Source organism: Molossus molossus, unplaced genomic scaffold, assembly GCF_014108415.1.
Source record: "Molossus molossus isolate mMolMol1 unplaced genomic scaffold, mMolMol1.p scaffold_m16_p_22, whole genome shotgun sequence".
In the NCBI taxonomy this organism is placed as follows: Eukaryota; Metazoa; Chordata; class Mammalia; order Chiroptera; family Molossidae; genus Molossus; species Molossus molossus.
The window spans coordinates 26,313,655-26,327,947 of NW_023425358.1; the positions used below are offsets into that span (position 1 = coordinate 26,313,655).

The window sequence follows — 14,293 nt, forward strand, 5'->3', positions numbered from 1 at the left end:
CCCAGCAAGGGCTGGTGCGGAAGGCCTGCAACAGGCAAACTGCCCTGTTTCAAAGAGCATCCCCTGAGGACACTGAATTTACTCGGCTTCTCTCGGCCTTCGTGGGGTAGGTCTCAGCGTGGCTAAGCGCGCAGGGCTCCTGTTCTACGTCTGCTCCTTCCTGGAAGATGTTGAGGAGCGGGCAGAACTGAGTGCGTGAGCCATTTGCTGCAGCCGCCGGAGCCTCCCCTGCAATGTTCACGCTGCCGCTTCAGTTCTGCTCACAAACGCGGAGCACCTGCTGTCCAGACCTGGCGCTCACTGCGGGGCCCCAGGGGAGGGAGCAGGATGGTTCTCACTCTCACTCTCACTCTCCGGCACCTCAGCCACTCTGCCCCAGGCTTAGGGGCCACTGCAGCCTGCTGGGAACAAAAGGACCCAGCAACACTCGAGGGGGAGGCGGCACGTGACTGACCTGACGCTTCTAATGCTGGGGAGATGCTAGCTGTGACCGCCTTCCTGAGCCCCGGGAAGCAAGCACTCAGCAAACAAACCAGTGCTGGATGGAGCTCACCGGCTTCTCCGCCCTGACCGACAGCAAGAGCCTGCCCTTCTGAAGTCATTTCCTGCAGTTGGCAGCGTGGAATCTTCAGGTTCTCAGGGCCGCCTCCTCGCCCTTCATAAACCCCTTCCCAAGGACACAGCTGGCCCTGCAGAGTCGTTTCCTAGCGGAAGGAGCGTGGTGACAAGTGAAATAAGACGCAGCCATGGCATGGGTCTGACGCATACACCAGCCAAGTGCAACCCCAGGGAGGTGTCGGTGTCTCGTCTGTGCCGGCCGCGCTGGCAACGGATCTCGTGGTCTCCGGCTGAATATGCTCCACCTCGGCCCTGGCCCCATCTGCCTGGCGGGACATGCCCTCCTCTAAGCGGTGGTGTTCCTCTCACCGGGATCTTCATCCCTGGAGGGAGGGAGGATCCCCTCCGGAGAGGATTCTCCAGGCTGCACCCCTGCCACGCACGCCCGGCCCACGCTGAGTGTTTCCGAGGCTCACCCGTCACTCTGCAGTGGTCCTTCCCCCACACTGAGGTGATGGGTGGCTCAGAGGTGACTAAACTTCCAAATCCTGTCTGCCTTCCCCTTATAAATGTGACATTTAAAGCCCCTTTGGCACAGGTGAATCACAATTACATTTCCAAGGTACCATTCCAAATCCTTGAGCGAGCCAGGTCGGCGGCGGAAGGGTGCTCCCTCTCTCTCTCCCTCTCTCTCACACACACACACTCGGGTCAAGACTTTCCCACTTTTATTCTTTTTTCTGTGTGGCTCCTTCTCTTTACAACAATCACTTCACCTTTCTCTCTGCAATACTGAACTCACCCCAGGCCCTCCAGGCCCACGGGAGCCCGGCGCAGGCACAGCCCTCCGGCAGCCGCAGCTCCTGGAGAGGGGCAGGGGTCTGGCAGGGCCAGGAGTCTCGACAAAGGACCAGCTGAGCGCCCCGGGTGAGGCCTTCGTGGTCAGGACGCCAAGGGCACACTCTTCTTTTCCCCGCTGGGTCACCATGGAGGGGTCGACAAAGCTCCCCCTTTCCATTATTTCCAAGGGCCTCAGGTTCAGTCCGACGGGTCATTTTTCTTGTATATTTTTTCTTGACTCCCCTCCTTCATGGCTGCATATCTGGCTAACGTGAAGAGATAGTCGCTGAGTCTGGAGGGGCAAAGAGAAGCAGACGGAGTGATCCGAAAGGAGCAATCAATGCTAACTAGGTCTTTCCCACATTAGCCTTCAAGGAGGAAATATAAATCATGTGCCCCAGGAGCATCGGGTGGGACAAGAGCAGCAGCCAACTCGGGCTTGATGGATGGCACTTGGAGCCAGCTTCCGTGACAGCCAAGCGCCCAGCTCTGGCACCAGGGCAGGGCGGTTCCTACAGAACAAGGCCGCTACCCCACCCAACCTCACAGGGCTGGTGACTGGGCCACTCCCTGGGCTGCTTTCTGCACCTTCCAGTGACCAGGACGAGTGCCTCCCACACTGTAGTGTGCACACAAGTCCCTGGAGAGCCTGGTGATGTGCAGGTGACGCTGGCGCTGCTGGTCTGAGGACCTGCTTCGAGTAGAGAAGTCTAGAGCAGGGCTCTCAATCTACTGACATTCTGGATCCTTCGCTGTCGTGGGGAGGGGGGCTGTCCCGTGCATTGTGGGACACTGGGCAGCATCCCTGGCCTCCACCCAGTTGTGCCAAACGAACATGACTCCAGACACTGCCAGCTGTCCCATCGAGAAGCTGTGGCCTGGAGTATTCCATCCGCCAGACTCTAGTCCCCTCCCTTCTTTCTTTGAACACCCAGGGATGGGGCCTCTGGGCAGGAGTTGGGGTGGAGAGAAACACGAGAGGAGACACCCAGCCTGCCCTGAGGCGCCTGCGGTGAGTTCAGAGCTCTCCTGTCTAAGCTTCCTGCACTGCTGGTTTTCATGCAGAGCACTGAGCACCACCTCCTCCACCTCTCCCTGCCCCCTCCGCCCTCTGAGGCCAGCTCACGCCAGGTCCCTCCTCCTCACGCCAGGCAGCCTGGCCAGCCTGTCTCTCACCCGCTCAGGGACACCTTCCTTGCTGAGGGAATGAACTGACTCGGCCCTTAGAACACTACAGGACTGTCGGAGAGAGGCAGGACAGTCAGAGGCTAGGAAAATTCCTTGGCCAGTGGAATGAGGGAAACGGAGGCAGATAGTTAAACAAAGCCAAGAAATAAATAAATAAACGAGGCCATTGCAATTAACAGCCTGCAAATAAATCCTAAGATCTTATCTTCCCTAACCAAGGACACGGAGGAGCAAATGGTTTACACATGTCCTCCCCAACCCGAGAGTGAGCAGCTTAACCACTCTGGTCAAGGAGGGAGCTAACAGACCCAGCGGTGCCATCAGTGCCAGCATGAAGCTGGCCACAGAATGGTCCGAAACTCCTGTAGGCTCATCTTGTGCGTCAGCCTATTAAAGAACACACCTGGAAAGCCCTTAATGATTCTGTTGAGACCCTCCCCTGAGACCTTCCCTAAAACTCTTGCCTTTAGAAACAGAGAAAAACCCTTAAGACAAAGAATGTCAGCATGCACGCACTCCCTCTGGAGCAAGCCTGTGCCCCCCTTTCCTAGGGTATACTTTTGATCTCTCTCTGAAGCTCTAAGGGTCCTGAGACACAACCAGGGGAGCAGTGGGCAGCGGCAGCTCATCCTGGGCTCACCCCATGAACCTGTCTCCAAGGGCCCTCCTTTTGCCTCTTTAACTTGTTTCCTGAGTCCACGCAGCCCAGTGTGGCTCACTTCTGTTACCGTGACTTTCTTTCCTGAGCCTAGGTAGCCCAGTCTAGGCTCACTCCTGTTGCTGTGATCTTGCCTCTTCTATCCTAAGCCTTTCTTTTGTTTCACTGTCCCAGCTTTAATAAAGGTACTCTCAAAATCACCTGGAAAATCTTTTCTGCACAAAGTCAAGAACCCACACACTGTAGACCATGCCAGAGCAGACCCACCTCAGTCCCAGTACCTCTCTAGTGACAAGGGCTCCCCTAAGGAGTCACTGCTATGACCATGAGTGCAACATTCCTCACCCCGCTGAGGCCTACACCCCTCGCAGGAAGAAAGGAGTTGGTCAGGACCCATCAAATCTCTGGCTATGTCCCTGTGGGAGTGGGCCCCAATAAGGGGCCACTTTCTGGACACCCAGGACAGCTCCCAGGTGTCCCCCAGCTCTTGGCCTGCCCATGGGTGCTGGCCTTGCCCACACTAAAGCTGCACAAGTCAATGCTGGAGCAGAACCCAGGGAAGAAGGCCTTGGGCCAACTGTAGCCCTGGCTGTGGAGGCCTAGTGTGGGGCTGCAGGGGCCCTCCCTGGGTCAGCCAGCTAATTGGGTCCTGTGCCAGGGCCCTGAGCCTAGATGGTCCTGAGCTTGCTTTGCCTGGCTGGCTCCTCTCAGCTCACACTGCCCAGGGGCCACGAGGGGACACCTTTCAAGCCCCCCCCCCCATTACCTGGCCTCAAAGCAGGCCCCTTGCAACTGCACTGTCCTTTTGTTCTGAAGTAGGGACTGTATCCGCCTTGTTCTCAGCTGCATTCCTGTGCCCGGCACAGTGCCTGGCACACAGCACACCCTCAGTGAATATGACATGAATGAGTGAGGCCCATTCCATTGTTGTTACTTCCCATAATGTCGTTTTCCAGAGGAGAGAGATCTCCAAATTCCATCTAAGTACCTGTTTAAGAACCTGGCCACGTTTGCATCCGTCTCACCCATCTGGACAAGGGGCACCACGCTGCAAAGGGAGGGTTCACAGCATCACACAGGATCAACGTTACGCGATCAACACATGCAGGACCCAGAGCTGCGTCCCAGGCCTGCATGTCACCAGGACACCACTGTAGCTTGATCTGGTGCCCTTGCCAGTCTATGTGGACATTCTAGACAGTGGACTGCTGTCTGCTGAGTGTGAACGACAGGGCAGGCCCTTGCTAGGCCCTGCATGCACGTCACCTCTGTTGCATAACCCTTGCAAGGAGATGCTTGCCCTAAAGCTGAGGCTCTGGCTTGGTGTCCCCTGCTCGAGGGGCTTTTTTGCCTGCTGGTGTCCCACATGCATGCCTCCTGTCTCATGGACTGAGGACCCATTCACTGCTCGGCCATCGCCCACCACTGGGCCTCTGGGTTGTTCCCAGTGTTTTACTATTATAAGCATGGCTGATGTGCATGGCTTTTTACAAATGACTTTTTCTTTTGAAGCCAAAGCTCTTTCTGTTACCCAAGATCCCTTTAGGAACAACTTGGGCCCAAGAGCCTTTCATGGAGGATAAAACCCTATGATGCAGGGCTGTGGACAGAGCTCGGGTTTGGACCAGATACACCTGGGCTCAACTCCAGACTCTTGCATGAACCAGTCAGGTTCGTGCCGTCACTTCTCTGAACTCCAACTTCTTATACCTATAAAGCAGGGGCTGCCACCCCCTCTCCCAGGGTCATCAGGAAGACTCAATGAGCCCTGGCCAGTTCTGCTCAGCGGTTAGAGCGTTGGCTTGCGGTCGGAGAGACCGGGGTTTGGTTCCCACTAAGGGCATGTACCTTGGGTGCGGTTAGTCCCCGGCCCTGGTTGGTCGTGTGGGTGGCAGCCACTCGATGTGTTTCTTTCACATCGATGTTTCTCTCTCTCTCTCTCCCTCCTGCTCTATTTGAATAAAAAATGGGAAAATGTCCTTGGGTGAGGATAAAAAAAAGAATCAATGAAATAGTGAACATAAAGTGCCCGGCACAACCCTGACTTGTATCAAAGTACCTTTATTTCCATTTCTCTGTAAAGCTGAGTAGCAGCCTAGTCTAAGTGGGGTAAATGGAGATTCTGTAAGTACTTTTAAAGTTTCCTTTAAAAGGCTGTCAGTAGCTTTTGGGGGTCCCTCCTCTCCAGACTCCGAGTTAAGGGATTGGGGTAGCAGGTGGCTGGTCCATTGAGAGCTTCCACCTGCACCCCCATGGCCACGAGGGTCCCTCTGGGCCCTTCTCTACCCAGCAGCGTCCTTCCATGTGACCCCATGGCCTAAAACCCACCCCTGGGTTCCTGGTACTCTCAGGGTGAAGGCAGGCCTTCGGGCTTGAGCTCAGCCTCTGGCCTCACTGTTCCCCATGCCCCTCACTCTGGTTCACGTGGCTCCTTCCTGTCCTTCCAATGCAGACTGCCGCTTCTGCCCTAGCCATCCCCTCGCGCTGGACACTCTGTTCTGCCTCCCACCCCCACCCCACCCCCACCCCCACCCTTCAACTCTTGGCTCCCACGGTGTGACTGAGAGAAACCTTCGCTGTGCCCAGGCTGGATCACCCTGGCACCCCTCAGCCTCCCTCACAGCCCTTTACCCAGTGTGGGCTCCAGTCATTTCTACTCAGCTCAGACTGAAATTAACCCCCAGGAATGGGGGAGCAGGGGCACAGGGGAGGATGGTCACTGAACACCCTTTGGAATTTCATACCATGTGAGTATTACAAGAAACGGCCAACTAAACTCACTAGGCCCCGCCCCCCGTAACTGCCTGTTTCTCCACAAGCTCTGATCTCGATGTGCAGTCACCTCGCCTGTCATTTGTCTGGTCACAGACCATTGTCTCCCCTCCACAATGTGGGGCTCTGTGGACGGAGATTTGGTCTGGCCTGGTGTCCATCTGGCACGGTGAAGGTGCCAGGAGGCCTGCTGATGGGTGGCCGGATGACATGGAGGTGACCCCGCTGGCCGGCCTGCCTCGCGCTCTGACCCGGCTCCCTCTCCCCTGGGCCCCTTACCGTCTCTCAGCTCGGCGACACACGGCCCGACAGAGATGCAGCGCAGAGCTGCTCTTGCCTCCCGACTGCAAGGAGAGCGCGGCGTTGGCTGGACAGAGGGGTGGGGGTCGTGCCCACTGCAGACAGGTGTGCCCTGCAGACAGGTGGGCCCTGCACAGACAGGTGGGCCCTGCACAGATAGGTGTGCCCACTGCAGACAGGTGGGCCCTGCACAGACAGGTGTGCCCTGCAGACAGGTGGGCCCTGCACAGATAGGCGTGCCCACTGCAGACAGGTGGGCCCTGCACAGACAGGTGTGCCCACTGCAGACAGGTGGACCCTGCACAGACAGGTGTGCCCTGCAGACAGGTGGGCCCTGCACAGATAGGCGTGCCCACTGCAGACAGGTGTGCCCTGCAGACAGGTGGGCCCTGCACAGACAGGTGTGCCCTGCAGACAGGTGGGCCCTGCACAGATAGGCGTGCCCACTGCAGACAGGTGGGCCCTGCACAGACAGGTGTGCCCTGCAGACAGGTGGGCCCTGCACAGACAGGTGTGCCCACTGCAGACAGGTGGGCTCTGCACAGACAGGCGTGCCCTGCAGACAGGTGGGCCCTGCCTCCCACCCCAACAGGCAGTGTGCTGCACGCAGGGTGCCCTGCCAGGGTGCACCCGCTGGACACCCCCCTCCGGAGTGGACAGGGATGGGAGGGCAGGGGATGTGGGGGACAGCCCTGTCACTGTAAAAAATTAAAGAAGGGGACTTATTCAATGTCCCAGTGTTTTTGTCACGACACTTGGCCTGCAGCCACCCGCCAGACAGGCTGCCCAGTACCTACAGGCAGAATGAAAGCGGTGAGCGGGGGGAGCTGGCTGGAGTATTTGTCGATCCAACGCTCCAGCTCCAGGATGGGCCCCGTCTCAAATGTGGTGTGTCCTGAGGAGGCAAGGGGCAGGACACGGCCGTGAGGCCCATGGCCCGCTGGGTCATGGAGGAAACCGCCCTCCGCTCTTCCTGCCCGTGCCTTCCACACCACTTCCATTCTCTTGAAAGGTTCTTCCCTCTCAGGGTCTGCGGGCCAGGCTAACAGGGGTCCCAGGTGACACCGAGGTCCCCGCCCTCGGGCCCAGCCCTCCTAAGTAAGTCAGGAGAGAATTACTTAAATGAGCCTCCCTGGCTGAGGATCGAGGTGTCGCCAGGGCAGAGCCGACGTCCTGCAGGGAGCACTGGATCTGGGGAAGCAACAGAAGGTGGGAATGAAGATCTATTGTTGGGGACCAAGCGGAGACCACTGGTTCCTGCAAAGGGACCACCTGACTGAGCAAGGCGTGCGGGGCTGGCCTGTTGGGGACTGTCAGAACCTTTAATTAGCTGGAATTTAACGGCTAACTAGCAAGCTCTGTCCAAATCTTTAGCATGCTGGACACTAGACCTGTTGGGGGGGACCTGGCTGCCTTGGGGACGGCTGGGTTACAAAGACAATGAGTATCAAGTGCCTAGTGATGGTCAAGAAGAATCTGCTCACCCTGACCCTCATCTCCCATGTGTCTGGGCCCAGTGAGGTTCTTTTTCTTTTCTCTAAACGAACAGCTTTGCTTTTCCAGCCTGTAACAGCCGCCAGTGCTGTCTTGGTTATGCAGCACAGGACCTGGGAGAATATGGTCAGCAGAGGCGTGTGGAGTGTCTCAGGACAGGATGCGTGGCCGGGTGAGGACTGTGCTCTGAGGGCCAGGGGTGCTCATAACAGAGGTGGCCTCCTGAGCTCTGCTGAAAGGACTCCAGGCCCCTGCGTGACAAATGCCTAACTCCTGTGCCAACAAGACCCACAAACACCTGTACCTTGTGCCTGGTCAGGTGGGGAGTGGAGCTGTGACCTCTGATAAAATGGCCCCTGAGTGTGACAGGAGCAGGACACAGCAGATGGGTGCAGAGGTTCCCACCTAGCAGTGGACTAGACCCTCCCTGGGCCACTGACCAGCAGACCCTAGGTGCATCACTGTCTGCTTGCTGTCTGGTTTCTGGTGGAAGGGAAGTAACAATAATGCCTGTGGTTGGCAAACACAGCGATCACCCCAGGTAACACTGGATCGAGTTTGCCCTGGTGGGGAATGGGATCCCAGCTCGCTGATCTCTGGCTGTGGGGCCTAGGGCAAGTCACCCTCTCTGGGCTTCTGCGAGGATCAAATGGGATGATGTGAAGACAGCAGCAGACAGGCTGCCTGGCAATCTTCCACAGCCCAGGGAGTAGCCCCTGGGTGAACAAGCCACAGTCTGACCCCTCAGGGTGACCCGGCTGGGTGGGGAGAAAGGGGACCAGGCAGTCTGACACTCCTGGTGACGCCTGCTGCTAAAGGGGAAGCACAGGAGCTGGGGGAGGCTGGGAGAGGCGCCCCACCCAGCTGGAGGTAGCCTTGGCCAGGGGAGGCACTGGAGGAAGTGATGCTGAAGCTGGGACCCAAAGGACAAGCGTGGGGGGGTCATCACGTCACTGCCCCAGCTCTCCCTCTGCAAACCCCGCTCAGAGACGAGCACAGGAGGGAGAAATGACCACTGTGGACGTGAAGTTCCCCTTTATGAAGCTGGAAACCGTCACCCAGGAGGTGCCTCGCTCACAGAATGTTCCAGCAGTTGCGGCCTCCCACCCTGCAGCCCCCTCACTGCCCTCGGTCCGCTCCTAGGAGCCCAAGTGAGCTCCAGCCTGGCCTGGAGGACTGGAGCGGGCTGAGGGCTGACCCTCCGGGGAGCAGTTTCAAAAGACGCAGGTCAGTCTGGGGACTGAAGCCCTGGACACGTCCTGTGTGTCCTGGGAAGGCGCCCCTGTCTCCATTGCTGGAGGCTCTGTGGACCAGGGCCTCGGGTGCTTTTGGAAGACAGTTTCACTAGTAACCATGAGCTCCGCTGGCCGAGGGCTTACTGCAGTCTGGCTTCTGGCTTTCCCAGCTTGGTGCCACTGACATTCTGGGCCAGGTCACTGTCTGTGGTGGGGCTGTCACGTGCACTGTGGGATGCAAGCGGCATCCCTGGCTTCTGCCCGCTAGGTGCTGGTAGAACCTCCACCTTCGGTTGTGATAACCAAAATGTTCCCAGACACGGCCAATGCCCCCTGGGGGGCAGAGACCACTTCCCTTTACCTTTCCCTCTCTTGCCTGTGAGGGTTATCTCTGTGTGTCGCCGTTTTACAGATGGAGAAACTGAGGCTCAGAGGAGGTGTGACTAGTCCCAGGTGACACAGAGAGGAAGCCATGATCAAATGGCAAATGCAGTTAGGGTCACCAGGCCTCGGGGATTAAAAAAAAAAAAAATCCCAGCCTGGGGCAAGACGTTACTCACTTTCTCAAGCTCCTCCGCAAATGGGTGGCCCTTCTCTGCGATGAATTCCATAGCGAACCTATGAGGCAAAAGGAAAAAGAATTGGCCTCTAATATAATGTCCCCAGGCCCTGTTTTGCTGTAGGCAATAGATTCTCAGGTGATGGGCCATTTAGCTAATTTGGCTATAATAGCTACAGTGTTATTTCTTGCTGACAATAAGAACATTATAACCTTCCATTTGGTAAAGGGTATTTGTTACTCAAAATGCCTCTTCTTACACTAATGACTCATCCAGTCAACAATTCCTTTTCCAGTGCCTACTCTGACCAGGTCCGGGCGATTCAGTGGTGAGAGGTGGCACAGGCTCTGTTCAGCAGGAGAGGGAGACCTGAATTGAATATCCCATGACTGAAGGTGACGTTGCAAACTGAGGTCAGTGCTCTGAAGGAAAAGGCTAGATTCCTGGGAAACTTGGCCTTGGCAAGGATTCAGGGAGGGCTTCCTGGAGGAAGCAATGCTCCAGGTGGGACTTCCTACTCAGAGGCTCAGAGAGGCCAGGTGATTTGCCTGAAGTCACACAGCCAGCCAGCAATAGTAGAGAATGTTAAGCCAGTTTCTGTCTGCTTCCCATGACCTTCACCCACAGAGGTCCTGAACCAGCACTTGAGGTAACTGCTACTCAGACTGTCAACAGCTTGCTGAGCTTGGGGGACTGGACAATTGCTATCAAATACTTGCTGCCCCTCTTACTGCACTGTGGTTGGCATGTCCACGTGACCGGCTCTGGCCAGTGAAATGTGAGCAGAAGTGACGTGTCACTTCACAGAAGCTTTCAGAGCCAGTGTGGGCTTCTGCATGATCACTCTTCCCTCTGCCACAATTACTGATGTTGTCCCAGGCAGAGGCCGTCCTGCCAGCCCAGGTCCCAGAGTGACATCATGTGGAACAGAACACTCCCAACCTGTGACTGGCTTGATGTGAAAGCCTGAAATACACCTTTGGTGGTGTAAGCCATGAGATTTGGGGGCTGTCTGCTATCACAGCATGGCCTGGCTGAACCTGGCTAATTCCCTGAGTCCTTCTAAACTCTGGCTGTGTATACTCTTATTTAAAAGAGAACACATCTGATGCAGTGTATGCTGGGCTCAACTCACCTCTTTCACTTAATATATGCACTTCAATGGCACACATGTACTCATTGGAAGAGTGCGGGTGCCGGGATGAGGGGCAGGGCAGCTTCACATGGCGTGGGACAGATGCCAGCGCAGGAGCAGGCAGCGCCAGAAGGGAAAGGCGCCTGTGGCCTGGCAGCCTTGTGGAGCTGACCAGATGCTCCTGTGCTTCCAGGCCGAGGCAGGTTCATCAAGGGTTGGCAGGCAGCCCCTGAGACTAGCCAGCAGTCTCAAAGGCTTCATGTTAATTACATTTACTGATGCTCATTTCAAACTCAGCCTCAAGACCAATCCCTCCCTTACCCAATAGCTGAACTTAATTCATCTGTAGTTCCCAAGGCTTCAAACACCTGGTCGTCTTTGGGTCTCCTTTCTCCAGTGAAGGTGCTAGCGAACCCTGTGAAACAAAAATGTTTAGCTGCCCAAAATAAGATTTTTTTTCCTGATATGCACTTTTTAGAAAAAATTCCATTTCGTGTATAATATATACGCAGAAAAGTGCTCAGATCATAAGGGTACAAGTTGATGAATTGCTGCTAACTGAATATACCTCTGTGATTGGCACTCAGATCAAGAAACAGAACATGACCACCCTAGAAGCCCACACACTGTATCACAAAACCAATTTCACCATAGGCTAATTAATATAAACAAGAGTTAAGCCATCAAGTTGTTGCCACCCACATGACCCCAACCGGGGCAGGGACGAACTGTAACCGAGGTACATGCCCTTAGTGGGAACTGAACCCGGGACTCTCTGGTCCGCAGGCTGACGCTCTAACTGCTGAGCCAAACGGGCCAGGGCTGTTCTGGTATTTTTTATATTATCAAAGTGATATTTGTTTATTAGAAAAAAATAATAGGATAAAAGTACATACAGTAAATAATGAAAGCTATTCTGTCCATTCCCTTCTCTCAAAATTCAATCTCTCTCCCAGGTTATAATAGTCCAAGGTGTAACCTTTCAGACTGTTTTATGCATACCTGAACACATATACATGTGTGCACATACCCACATAACCTTTTATCCAAATGATTCTGAGTATTTGGATTATTCTGCAACTTGCTTTATCACTTAATATATTTTGGACCTTTTTCATATCACATCACACTTTGGTGATATATACTGAGATCTGCCACATACTTTTTTTTTTTAATCCTCACTCAAGGATATATTTATTGATTTTTTTTTTTAGTGAGAGAGAGAAACAATGATCAGTTGCCTCCTGCATGCGCCCTGACCAGGAATCAAACCCTCAACATTTTGGTGTATGGGAGGACTCTCCAATCAACTGAGCCACCCAGCCAGGGCTGCCACACACTTTTTAGTGGCTGCAAATAATTTGGAAGAACTTTAAAATGGATTCTGCCATGTTGCTCTTTGCATTTTTCATCTGTCCCCACCCTACCTTTGTCTCCTGTTTTGGTGTAAATCTTGGGGATCTTGGGTGTCTTCGAGGAAGGCTGTGGCCTAATGAGAAAACAGACATCAAGAGGTGGTAGTGGGATATCACCTCACACCTGTCAGAATGTCCGCCATCAACAAATCATCAACAACAAGCGCTGGCGAGGGTGTGGAGAAAAGGGGACTCTAGTAAACTGCTGGTGGGAATGCAGACTGGTGCAGCCACTGTGGAAAACAATATGGTGTTACTTCAGAAAATTAAAAATTGAACTGTCATTTGACCCAGTGATCCCACTTCTAGGAATATGCCTAAGAAGCCTGAAACACCAATCAGAAAGAATATATGTACCCCATGTTCATAGCAGCACTATTTACAATAGCTAAGCTCTGGAAACAGCCCAAATGTCCATCAGTAGACGAATGGATAAAAAAAGCAGTGGTACATATACACAATGGAGTACTATGCAGCTGTAAGAAAGAAAGATCTCTTATCCTTTGAGACGACATGGAGGGACCTGGAAAGTATTATCCTAAGCGAAAGAAGCCAAACAGAGAAAGACAAGTATCATATGATCTCACTTATTTGTGGAATATAATGAACATAACAGTCTGAGCAATGGGGTAGTCCCAGAGACGTGGAAGTGGGGTACAGACTGACAATTCCCAGAAGAGGGGTGGTGGGGGAGAGATAAACCACAGAACTTATATGCATGTATGCATGCATGATGGACATGGACAACAACGCTGGGGACAGGGCGGAGAGGGAGGGGGAGGGGAGAATCAGTAGGGGGGAAAAGGAGAAACATCTCTAACAAAAATAAATTAATTTAAAAAAAGAGAGGTAGTGAGTGGGGATGGCTTACACAGTGGGGCACCTCCTTCTGTGGGTCCCAGCATGCTGCTCGTAACCTCGGAGGCAGCACTTACCCCCCATGCTTAATTCTCTTGTTGACATCTTTCCCCTCCGTATCCCTCTTAGTCGTAAGCCCTTTGTGGGCAAGTTCTGTGTCTTGCCCACGTCCACATCTGCAGAGTAGCTGATGTCATGCATTGTTCAATGCAGATGCTCAATATTCACTAAAAGAATTTATCAGTCACTTTTCCAGGCTCTGCACTGCACTAAGTGGATTACTGACATTATCTTCTGAAATTATCCCTGGGGCCTTCCCACAGCCCTAAAAGTAGGCACTACCTATGACCTGCATTTTACTGTTAAGGAAATTGTAGCTCACAAGATGAGACCCAACTTCCTAAGCCACCAAGGGAGGAAGAGGCAGGGCTGGGACTCATGCCCAAGGCCATCTTACTCCAGACCCTAAACTGTTGCTTCTCCTCTACCCAAACTCTTACCCTCTACTCCACCAAGTCAGGGCCTCTTGGGGGGAAAGAACCATGGGCCACTTCCATTCTATGAAACTTCAAGGTGCAGTACTCAGAAATCAAGAATTGCCAAAACCAGGTTCAAAACACTGGCATTTTCCAAATAGCAACATAACACCTCTACTACAGACTTCAACGTTAAACCGTGACGTTACATGGTTATTCAAAGGTTAGATGCCTGGATCTATGAGTAATATACCGCTCCATTATTAATTCATGGTCCTCTACAGGTTCTGGGGTCTGAGAACCGGGTGCAAGCCTCAAGGTGCACGATGACAGCCATGTTCAGGTCACGTGGTGTCTGTCTGTGTCTGAAAGTGTAAAGGGCTTTGGGGCTGGGTGAAAACCTGAATTGAGGCCCCTCCTGGGCCACCTGGGATATGCCCTGCCTTGAGCTTCGGGCGGGCTTTTCTTGTGCAAAGAAATCTTGGTCTCTGGCTTCCACGGTGCCTACATTGCCGTGGTGACGTCAAGACAGAGGACAGCACCTGGCAGGTGCCCTGGTTACCTCATAGCGGTGCGACGTCACTATGGCGCCCACAATTCCAGGTGTTAGAGATACCCTCCCAGCCAGGCACTTACCTGTCCCCGTCTTCCACGCCCGGGGGACCGCGGCTCTGGAAACGGGGACAAAGTAGCCTGCCGGCCCCGAGGGACCCGCGAAGGCCAAGGCGGCCTCCCAGGACCCACACAGCCATGCGCCAAGCCACAGGGCAGGGTTGATCCCGCCAGCCTTCCGTCCAGGGCCCG

At 54.3% G+C, this 14,293-nt stretch overlaps 1 protein-coding gene across 2 annotated transcripts; it reads right to left on the minus strand.

Annotated features, from left to right (window-relative positions):
- Nucleotides 1-1,285: 1,285 nt before the first annotated feature.
- MMAB (metabolism of cobalamin associated B) lies at nucleotides 1,286-14,259 on the minus strand. Of its 2 annotated transcripts, XM_036276907.1 has the most exons (9): nucleotides 14,126-14,259; nucleotides 12,168-12,229; nucleotides 11,062-11,155; nucleotides 9,606-9,663; nucleotides 7,435-7,507; nucleotides 7,114-7,211; nucleotides 6,296-6,360; nucleotides 4,233-4,292; nucleotides 1,286-1,690 (listed from the first exon to the last, which is right to left on the minus strand). In XM_036276907.1, the coding sequence occupies exons 1-9, from the start codon at nucleotides 14,239-14,241 to the stop codon at nucleotides 1,597-1,599; spliced, it is 720 nt and encodes a 239-aa protein (XP_036132800.1). In that variant the 5' UTR covers nucleotides 14,242-14,259; the 3' UTR covers nucleotides 1,286-1,596. The 2 variants fall into 2 exon arrangements, with proteins under 2 accessions (XP_036132800.1, XP_036132801.1); XM_036276908.1 differs by lacking the exons at nucleotides 4,233-4,292; nucleotides 6,296-6,360.
- Between the last annotated feature and the right edge of the window lie 34 nt (nucleotides 14,260-14,293).

Coding starts and splice junctions, on each gene's coding strand:
- MMAB (XM_036276907.1), bottom strand. CDS start 14,241: ATGGCTGTGTGGGTCCTGGGAGGCCGCCTTGGCCTTCGCGGGTCCCTC. Junction 11,156..12,167: donor CACCAAAACAGGAGACAAAG/GTAGGGTGGGGA, acceptor TTTGTTTCACAG/GGTTCGCTAGCACCTTCACT. Junction 7,212..7,434: donor AGCCAGGGAGGCTCATTTAA/GTAATTCTCTCC, acceptor TTGCCTCCTCAG/GACACACCACATTTGAGACG.